At 43.5% G+C, this 10,552-nt stretch overlaps 1 protein-coding gene across 1 annotated transcript; it reads right to left on the reverse strand.

The window, feature by feature from the left end:
• Nucleotides 1–6,240: 6,240 nt before the first annotated feature.
• On the reverse strand, nucleotides 6,241–10,061 carry six6b (SIX homeobox 6b). The gene is made up of 2 exons (XM_017710457.2): nucleotides 8,290–10,061; nucleotides 6,241–7,082 (listed from the first exon to the last, which is right to left on the reverse strand). Exons 1-2 carry the CDS (start codon nucleotides 8,859–8,861, stop codon nucleotides 6,926–6,928), a joined length of 729 nt encoding a protein of 242 aa, XP_017565946.1. The 5' UTR covers nucleotides 8,862–10,061; the 3' UTR covers nucleotides 6,241–6,925.
• Between the last annotated feature and the right edge of the window lie 491 nt (nucleotides 10,062–10,552).

The raw sequence follows: 10,552 nt of genomic DNA on the forward strand, positions 1-10,552 counted from the left end.
CTATATAATGTGGCAAACTAAAGGTTTTCAGACAGGTGTGGGCTCACATCACAACAGCGCAAACATGTATTGTTAGTATTTTTGGGCCATTTTATCCAGCCTAGGTGATAAGTTTAACAAAGTTTCTTGAATAAGACAGATGGTAAGTTGACTAGCCAGCAGGAAATGAGCTGACATAGATGAAAAGTTTACATTTATAAATGATACAGGATACTTTTGCACAAAACTCTCTAAAAGCCCAAACACCATTCAAAAATTGACCACAGCTGTTTTGGTGAAACAGTAACCGTTCCTTTACTGAGTCTATAAAAGTTTATGTGAAAAAAAAAACTACAGTAATTAGAGGATCAAAATGGGTCAAGGGTTTTAAGTGAGCCAGCTTTTTGGTTGTAAGCCCAGCCATGCAACACAGCTGCAAAACACTCAATTCAACTATTAAAAATCACATATTTAAGCAAGAGGACAGGAAAGGGACTGTGTTATCCCAAATAACAATACAACTTTGATTCGCTTGCAGAAACTAACCAATGACTTATCATTTATAATCTATTCTCTTTTATTATCTATCTATTTATTGTATTATTATGTGGCTAAAGAACTGGCTATCATTACGGCGTCGTAATTAATTAACCGGTCTATCTCAGTGGTCAGGGTCAGGCGGGGATATCTATTCAAATCCTGAAGCCCATCACATACCACAAGCCTGTTTTAAATTCCACTGTAAAAAGTTCCTGTAAACAGACGTCCTTGAGGAACCAGAGGCGTCTTGTTCTAAGACTAGAGATCACACGAGTGTTTGCCTCTGCTGGTGCAGTGCTGAAATATTCGCATAATTGTAGACGACTCTCTGTCCTTTTCACCTGCGCAAAGAAACTCCGTGTCTTGCAAAGGAAACAGAAGACGTAGGCTACAGAATATCTACCAGCTCTTTTGTTGAAGCTCTCTTGACTCTCTTGACTCCCATAAGTTCGCGTTATAGCAATAGCCTTTTCAGCTCGTCAAGCTCGCTGACAAACGGAGCCTGGTGCTCGATAGGCGGTGTTTGCGTGCGCGCGTGTGCGCATCATATCTGCTATACTATGGCGACGAGTAGATAACGGTTCACTGTCTCTGGCCATGGTGCTGAAATAGATCTGCTTATGCTGTGACTCATTAATCGAAGGGTAACAAATTCCTCATAAAACAGGTGGTTCGGACGAAAAGAGCCAGTGAAACATCCCAAAAACACCGAGTTTAAATTATATTTAAATACATTTGTGGTAATAAGTACTGCCCCCAAGATCGCCATTACAATTATAACCCAAATGACTGTGTCACATTGTGCTACCCACTATAACGCTTATTATTAATCGGGCTTACGTGTTTGGGCTGTCGCGGATGTTCTTCTGTAGCAGTAGACTCTAACCTTACGTAAATAACTCCGGTTTCACCAGCAGAGGGCGCACTTGGTCAATAAAGGTATGGAATCTCCTTTCCGCATGAACACTCGTGCAGCCACGCTCGTCTCTCGGCCTGCATTTGTCTAGTGGCTTTAGGCTTTCACCGGCTGACAAACGACAAAGAGCAGATTTTCGAGGGACAGTTAAAAGCATCCTTATGTAGGCTGGAGAGAATAAATCTTCGTTAATGAAGTGCAAAGATAAATCAAAACTACAACTTTAAGATAAGAAAAAAACAAACAATGTTCTTCCCAAATGTATAGAAAGGAACTAAAGTATTTATTCACTGCAAGAGAGGCTGCCTTCGCAGCACTAAGACAACGTTATTATCATATTACTGAGTAATATAATGTAAGCTTGTGGTTAAAGACCCAGACAACTAGACAACTCTTCTGAATGAATAAATCAATCATATTATTATACACTAGCTAATATTACAATGAAATGCAACTGTTTTGAAAATGATGCTCCATTCAAATAGTCTAATAATTAAATCAGACTTATTTTTGTCTTTTACGAGTAGATTTCAGCCACCCTGACGTGCTTAGATGAGTTTGGTTGGTGGTGACCAGTTGTGATGGTCATTTTTATAAAGCTTTGGGCCAAAATGGGCAAATGATTAATCCACTTTCCACTTTTCACTCACGCCAACTTTTCAAAATGTCAGTGTTCGTGATCAACCGGGATACTTCACCCAAACAACAGCCTCTCACCATGTAAACTTGTGCCAGGCTACCTGCCGTGCCTACAGTACACTTTAGTATATTCGTGTCAGCGCCTTGCTACACTGAGTTTGCTCCAGATGACCATCCTATAAACTCTGAAAAGCCTATAGAGAAAAGCAGCGAAGAGATTGTTCATCTGATTGCCTGTGTAATCTGAATTAAGTGTCCATGATGCTGGTCACGTTTTCCTCCCCTTTGTTTACAGCCACCTTGATTATGAGGAGCTCGTTGCCTTCTGCGAATGCGATGCACCACCGCCTGCATTTTAATCAGGCGAAATAAACTACAGTATATTATTTACAGCTTTCTCAACTGAACCGTGTCTGTCTACAACCCATTTAATGGACAGTCTTAGAAAAGCTGGACTCCATGTCATCAGGTAAAGCCTGTAGGCTGCATCAACTAAAGTTAGAGGGGGCGATGTGTGAAACGAGCTTACCACTGGGAGCTGCAGCTGATTGAGGAAACATGTAAATACACACTCTGACGACACTGACATCAGCAGAATCAGATTAGTAAAACATATGAAATCCAGACAGAACAATTGGCCAACGAGTAGGGGTTCATATGTATCAAAAACGTCTCACATTTGAGTAGTTGTTTGGTATTTATATGTATAAACGGGGACAGTTAAGACTGAAATTCCCAAAGTAATTTCCCACCCGTATTGCGGCCAATCCCGCCTTCTCGTATTCGGCCTTCTGAGCCAGGATCGGCGGAATAGCGCAGGGGGCGCACATTGCGGGTACAAAAATAATGTCCACAGTTCAGGACTGGGCCTCTGAATTAGCTACCGCACTCAGCCCACTTTAGGTCAGTCCTTAGTATTCGAATGCTTTGAGTGAAAGAAGAAACTCCCGCATCACTCTGTCGAGCACTGTGATGTACACAATTAAAAACATGGTTCTTCAAGAGTTCTTTAGTTAAGACAATGGTTCTGTTTGAAACCATGAGTTCTACATAGAACCACTTGAATGGTTTAAATGGTTCTTTGCATGGTCAAATGGCTCTTCAGACTGATGGAGAATGTGTTGTATAAGGTTCTATATAGAAGCCATGGTACTAATTAGAACAATTACCTTAACTAAAGAACCTTTTGAAGAACCATCCTTTTAAGTGTGTAATAGTAGAATGACCAGATTATATTATGGCCATTTTCAGGCATAACTTATTCCTTCTATTTTTAGGAGATTCTTTTTGGAAGTATTATTATTAGTAGTAGTAGTATTATTAGTATTATTATTATTATTATTATTATTAATAATAATAATAATAATAATAATAATAATAATAATAATAATAATAATAATAATAATAATAATAATAATAATAACTGTATTGTAAATAACGTTAAGGACAGCATGGTCTAGTTTTTTTCGGTTTTCCCTAATTTTTATTCAGTCTAATGTGAACATTATATATAATTTAAGCGCAACAGTCCTGAAATGCTGATGACTTACTACAACAGATTCAGAATTCAATTCTGGCGCATTTTCCTAATGGGTGTAAGACTGGGTGCAGTCTCACCCAGACACTGCCAGGCTTGCAACAAAGAAAATACTGTGTTTGGATTCGCACATACGAAGCACAGGCTACATCATGCTCAATATAACACAATCACCTCTGAAACACTCAAATGCATCTACATCGTACTAGATAGTAAAATAGCAACAAATCAGAGATCTGACTTCTCAAACTCCTCAGAGTAATCACGCTGATTTGGGGTCAGTCTATACCTTTTACAGAGCACTTAAGAGAACTGTGTGAACTGATGAGACCTGGTGTTAGATCAGTGCTCTTACTCTGAGGCGCTTGATAAACATGGACCCAGGAGTCAGGTGTGAAAGCCAAACTGTCAGAGCCGTAATAACTTTTCATGCCCCCAGACTTTCATTTCAGTTCAGGCTCCAACAAAGCGCGGAGAATAACGGGGCCAGATTGACATTGGCGGTATAGTCAGTATAGTCAGACAATCGTCAAAAGTCATCTACTACGTTCTACCTAAGCAAGAAAATCGAAATTTAATTTGGACTGCAGCCGTGCGCGCAGCTCAGTGGCCGTTTGGCCGTTTATACGAGAAATGAGATTATACCAATATTGATGTAGAGAATAAGGAATTTTTTTGGGGGGTGGGGGGAGTGACATCAGCTAGATGACATCTATGTTAATATTAGCTGTTATTAAAAATTTGGGACTAAACGCAGAAACAGCTAAACGGATGGACAACTTGCATGATCAGACCTCATTTTCAGTGCATTTCAGTTCTGAGCTCCTATTGTAAAGAATAATCCCACTAAAAACAACTCACATGGAACACTGGTTTAGCTTTACGGACAATCTAATTATCTTTAAGATAGCTATTATTATGATTATTATTATTATTATTATTATTATCATCATCATCAATAGCAGCAGTGATTTAAATGGGAACAGTTAGCCAGGTAAAGTAGATTTTTAAAAGAATATTGTGAGCTCCCTCCTCCTAATCCCCCGCAGAACTTTGAGGGGCTTTGCTTTTGTTCTCGTTGGGCTTGAGAGCCCGTCATTACCACTGATTAGCGCTGAACAGTTTGACAACCTTATTGACTGCCAGAAACACTCTTTTCAGCTAACCCCTTCGCTTTTGTCCGAGCACAAACTCAATGAGCTTCTCTCTCCCTTCTCCTACTTCGACTGCTCCTCCATTTTTTGTCGCAGTGACAATTAGTTTGCCACTCATGTGGTTAAAATACCTTAAGCGTCCAGCTTGCCCCCCATTCCGCTAACAAAAGTGACATAAAGAAGCCCTCGCTGTGCGTCCTGACTTATGTCAGAGAAAAACAAACCATGCAAATAATTAAACCCGAACTTCTGCAACATGCTCTGTAAGGGGATATAAAACATGTCTGAACCATCTGAACATATTTCGCCTGCAGGCCGTACGGCCTGCTGGGTGGATCGATGCTGTCTGGCTAGGTTTTACTCCATATTTACCAGCCTGCATGTGCTGCTGAGCCGACGCTCGTTTGGTTTGCACTTGTTAAATGCCCTCGTTCACTGTCTTTGTAGCGCAAACGAAAGAGGTCGACGTTGACTCACTGAATGCATAGGCTACTGCAGGACCGCAGTACGCCACAGACGTGGAGAATTAGGTTATTAAAAAATAAATAAACAAACAAAACACCAGGCCACCAACTGGCCACGGCACTTACAGGAAAAGCAGCGTAAGCCTTTGAGTGAGTTTACGTCACCAGTTCATAATCTAAGATGCTGCTGCGAAATACTATTTGGCATATATCAGACAGAAATGATCGATATCACTGAATTCGTGCAGAAAACTGTCAAAAAAATCCAAACGTTCAGCGCATTAACACCAAACATTCTTTCTAGCCTAAAATATAATTGCCCGAGAATGATGTACCATTTAAGTGTGAGGATTATGGGATTTCCATGTTTTTTTGTACGCAGTCTGCTCGTTTCGAAACCAAGGCGCTCCGCCCTTTCGTTGACCTTCTCCTGTCAGAGAGCATTAGGGAGCGCAAAGCCAATAACAGCGCAGTTAACGCGAGCGGACACGCAGGAAGCGATCACGTTAAACACGCCGCTGCAGCCCACATTCACCCATTAACGCCGTCCACCTTTTAAACGTGGACGCTGACGACACCGAGGCAAAACATCCGCCGCTTTAACCGCACAGCATTTTTAACACGCACTGTGAAGGTTCCAGCTTGGCTGTCATGAGTCTTCTGAGCTGCTTTCACTGTTTATTTGCGTATGAATGTTTTAGACTAATTAGACTTGGGCGACGAGTAAATAAGACACTTCAAATGACTCTGTTTGCTTCAAATAAACTGAAGCCTAAATGTGCTAGAATCAGTTTACGTGACTAGCCGCTCAGCCTCTCAGTGAAAAACATACTTCTCAACAAATCTCTCAATTTTTTCTTTTTTCTCTCCTAATTTTAACATTTTAGATGAAGCAGCAACAGCACGAGGGATAATAATAATAATAATAATAATAATAATAATAATAATGATAATAATAATGATAATAATAATAATTCAGACTCAGATTTGAGGTATTAATGAGAATAAGTCTTTGATCATCAAACATTTTATTAACTTAAAAGTCCTTAATTCATTAAAACATACGTCCACTACTCGGCGCACTCTAAAAGTCCATCGATATACACCAAAATGACCGGACTTGAAATGAGCAAGCAAATCAAATGTTTCTATTAGAGCAACGTCTTTTTTTAATACGTAAACATCTTAGAAAACGTGGTAAAATGGTAAAACGTCGATACAACATGAAGTCCTTTTCATAGCAAACAAAAAAGTGAGCGGTTTTCGTTTTGTTCCTGTTTCCTTGAGGCATCCGATTTAGCTTCATACAAAAGTAATTTGGACACGGACAGGATCTCTCTCTCTCTCTCTCTCTCTCTCTCTCTCTCTTTCTCTCTCTCTCTTTCTCTCTCTTTCTCTCTCTATCTATTTCCCCTCCTCAAAGTGTCACCTCGTCGTGTATTTCATATTCGGTTATGGAAAAAAGATAAATACATTTTTAAAGATAGAGCATTCCATAGATCCCTGGCTGGTCTGACAGCCGCCAAATAATTACCAAAAAAAGAAGAAGAAGAAGAAGAACAAAGAAAAAACACGGCCTCTGATACGTTAAGGCAGGCACTGATGTGCTTGTTTGTCTTGTTGATTGTCTGTCTCGACTTCCTTCGTAAGGTGTTCATTTTCTCCTCGTCTTCCCTGCTCGCCCGGAGGGGCGACGTTAGATGTCACATTCGCTGTCACTCGATGTGATGGAGATGGCCGAAGCAGCAGCTTTGCTCGACAGGCTGGCTTCTGGGCTCGACGCGCCGCCCAGCCGGTCCACGGTGCCCTCTTCGCCAGGAACCGAGCCATTGGACAGCACCTGCTGTTGTAACCTTTGGGGTGGTGGTGGTGGGAAGGGAGGAGGGGTAACAAGATCTGTGTCAGTATACCTGGGTCACCCCATCTATTTCGCCAAATGCTAAAACAAATGCAGCTAAATTTCAAATCTCAGCTTTAATGGAAAACATGCGATATGAGCATTGCTTTGTTTTGTATTTACGGCAGATTAAGCGAGTAAAGCGTGATGCGGTGCATGGCGCTCTGAGCCTTCGTCATAAGCTCAGTGCCCCGGAAGGACACAGTGTGTCAGAGCAAGAGCATCACAGGAATTTCAGCATCAACCAGCCAATGTGCTGCATTCCCCATTTTGTGGGCTATTTCCTTAGCATGCAGAAGAATGCCATCTATTGACATTCTAACGGGTTGATAAGATGATAAAGGGACAGCAGCTAAGCGTGGTTAGTCTTTTAGTGTTTCTGGGACAAGACGGGGACAGTTTTGCCTGCTTTAAGCCGACCGCTGTTTATTTGAACAAAATGAAAGCCCGATCAATTGGATTAATTTAAAACTAAGGGGAAAACCTCCTGTTTAACCTTCTCGTAACGTGACCGCAGCGAGCTACATAACAAAACAAACGCTTAACCTCTCCGTAGAATTACCTTAATCCTGATGTAATCGGCCAAAGCCACAAACAGATTAGCAGCCTACCAGATCGCAATAAATTATCTGTTCTTTCATTTTGGGGTACTCCTGATTTTCCATAATCTGTTTCTGTTATGTGCGCTCCATAAAACATAGTGAACTTGGTCTCAGAGCTAGGCCTTTACCCAGTCCGGATGTATGTACCCGCTAAAGGGGGGCTCCAAAGATAACATGCTGTAAATCTCAGTAACTCAGTACTTTCTGAGGACCTAGAGCTTTCCAATGACTAAAATGGTCTATTCATTAATGTTTTTTGTTTTGTTTTTTTTTTGTAAATACTCAGCACCAGCAGAAACCAATGGTGGCTGATATGATGGCTATTAATTTGGCAGAATGCAATCTGTTATTATAATGAATTGCTTCCTGTGTAGTAATTGTATTTCATATAACTTTTAAAATAAAACTGGCCAATAGCGGTGCAGCGACAACAGAACGGCTGGCTAACCTCAATCAAGCCTTTTTATTGTGTAACCCTCAACGTGCGACGGTTAAGGAAATAAGGACTGGGACCTCAATATCTGCACAAAACGCCTGCTAATTTGCAACTGAAGCACGCACCTGTTTTTAGCGGCCGCTGCTCTGTCCCTTTGTCTTCGATTTTTAAACCAGTTGCCCACTTGGGTGGGAGTAAGTCCCGTGGCTTCTGCGAGCTCCCTCTTTTTGCTCGGGTTCGGGTAAGGGTCCTGCAGGTACCATTCTCGCAGCAAATGCCTGGTCCTTTCTTTGAAGCAGTGCGTCTTTTGTTCTCCGTCCCAAATAGTTTTGGGCAGCGGAAACTTCTTGCGCACCCTATATTTGTCCACCGGCCCGAGCGGGCGACCTCGGAGCTTCTCGGCCTCCTGGTAGTGCGACTCCAGCCAAAGCGCCTGCAGTTTGGAGTGGGACTCTTTGGTGAACTTGTGGTTCTCCAGGATGTGGTAGAGCTCGCGGAAGTTCCCCGTGTGGAAGGCCACGATGGCGCGAGCTCGGAGCACGGACTCGTTGCGGTTGAGCACCTCACAGGCGGCGGGCGCGACGGGCAGCGACCAGAGGAAGCGGCCGAGGCGCTCGATGTCCCCGCTCTCCTCCAGCGTCTCGCATACCCCCGCTACCTGCTGGGGACTGAAATTTAGGATTGGCAGCTGAAACATGAAGGCTTCTGTGTGCTTTCTCTCTCCCCCCCTCGCGGTCCTCGCCGTCTCTCGCTCTCGCGTGTGCTGTCTGTCTGTCTCTCGCTCGCTCGCTCTCTCTCTTTCTCTCTCGCTCTCTCACTCTCTCTCCCTCTCCCTCTCTCCCTCTCCCGGAGCCAGCAGACGAGCCGGTTTAGACGGTGCTGAGGAAAAGAGGATGCCCCTCTGGCTGACGGCAGCAGCCTCGGCAGGCGATATGGAGAGCTCGAGTGAACGAGAATATAGCACAGGAACGGAGATATTTTTGAGGAGGGGGGTGTGTGTGGAGGGTGGGGGGTGAAAAAAAAGACGTTCTGTCCTAGTCTGATTTTCTATTGGAGCTGGCAGATTGGTTGCGTAGTTTCCATGGACTCCTGTCAATCACTGTCAAGTGTGCCAATCACGCGGAACGGAGTGCAAATAGATTTCAGCACCTCCCAGATCTCAGCGGCGCATTTTATACAATGAAAACATTTCCGATTAGCGTTTTTTTCCTCTTCTTCCTCCTCTCCTTTTTTGCGCCTCTTCTTATTTCCCCGCGCTGGGTTGCGTTTTTGTGCGCGTCCAAAATGTCCATCCAAACGATAATTCCGCAGAGTGGAGGTCTGTGTTCGGCGAGAATCGCTGCTGCTTCATCTACACAGTAGCCTATCTATCAAAAGCAGAGCTCGGCTGTCACATGCAGTTTCTCGTAACGCAGCCCGGCGCGCATGTGAGACGACGCGGCGATTGCCCTTTTGCCATTCAAAAACCGATACGCGCGTTCCAGCGCTCCCACAAAGCGAGCGCCGTCTGAAACGCTCAGACCGGGGAAAGGTTGCGAAATTAAAACGACACACGAGGGTATTTCAGTTAACGATTGCCTGGACATCAGCCGCCATTCACATTTATAATAACGACCGCTCTAAAGAGATGAGAACAAAACCAGGCGAGATTCGCTCAATTATGCGTTAAACCAGACGTGCAGGGGCAACGACGCGGATTTAATAAAGCGCTGGAAAGCCAGCACAGATTCGGCCATTCTGCCTCGTTGTAGCCGCAGTTAAGCATCAAAGCGCTCAGCATACCACACGACTCGGAGACTTTTACATAAAGCGCAGCCCTTTAACCTCTGCCGCTCTGCATCTAGCGCCGCTGGACGAGACGCGTTCTTTCTGCGCAATAGGAGCCTTTAGCACACGTCCGCTCGGGCCTCATTCATAGTGTGGCATTTTCTTCAAAATTTCATCTCTCGTAGATTCATATTTATAAAAGAAAACGAAGAATAATGTCAGCGCGCTGTGTAATGATGTGGTAAAGAGCCCGAGTGAAGCAGCTGCAGCACGAGGCGCAGTTCGCTCGGTGCCCGAGCTGAGGCGGTAAATAAGACGGCGGATAGATAGCGCAGATGGTTTGAAGTGTCGGGTCACATTATTTCACGGCTGGCTACAGAGGAAAAGTTCATTCTGACGGAAAGCCCCTGATATTATTTTCACAGATCCACACAGTTCAATTGAAGAAAGCCCTGCGGGCCTTTTTTGCATGATGTATGAGCTATGGCTCCGGATATGGAGCCACCGTCTGTACGGAAAGCTGCTGCTCATCTTCATGCACCACAGTCCTGCCACGAGGACTGGCGCTTTAGAACGTCACGAGCCACATTTTGGATCATTGTGTGGAACATAAGATCGTGC

Source organism: Pygocentrus nattereri, chromosome 4, assembly GCF_015220715.1.
Source record: "Pygocentrus nattereri isolate fPygNat1 chromosome 4, fPygNat1.pri, whole genome shotgun sequence".
NCBI classification, from domain to species: Eukaryota; Metazoa; Chordata; class Actinopteri; order Characiformes; family Serrasalmidae; genus Pygocentrus; species Pygocentrus nattereri.

Bases quoted from the DNA above. Each gene is read 5' to 3' on its own strand.
- six6b (XM_017710457.2), bottom strand. From the start codon at position 8,861: ATGTTTCAGCTGCCAATCCTAAATTTCAGTCCCCAGCAGGTAGCGGGG. The intron at 7,083-8,289 runs GTGCGTGCTTCA...ACCACCCCAAAG, and splicing joins GCAGCGGCCGCTAAAAACAG to GTTACAACAGCAGGTGCTGT.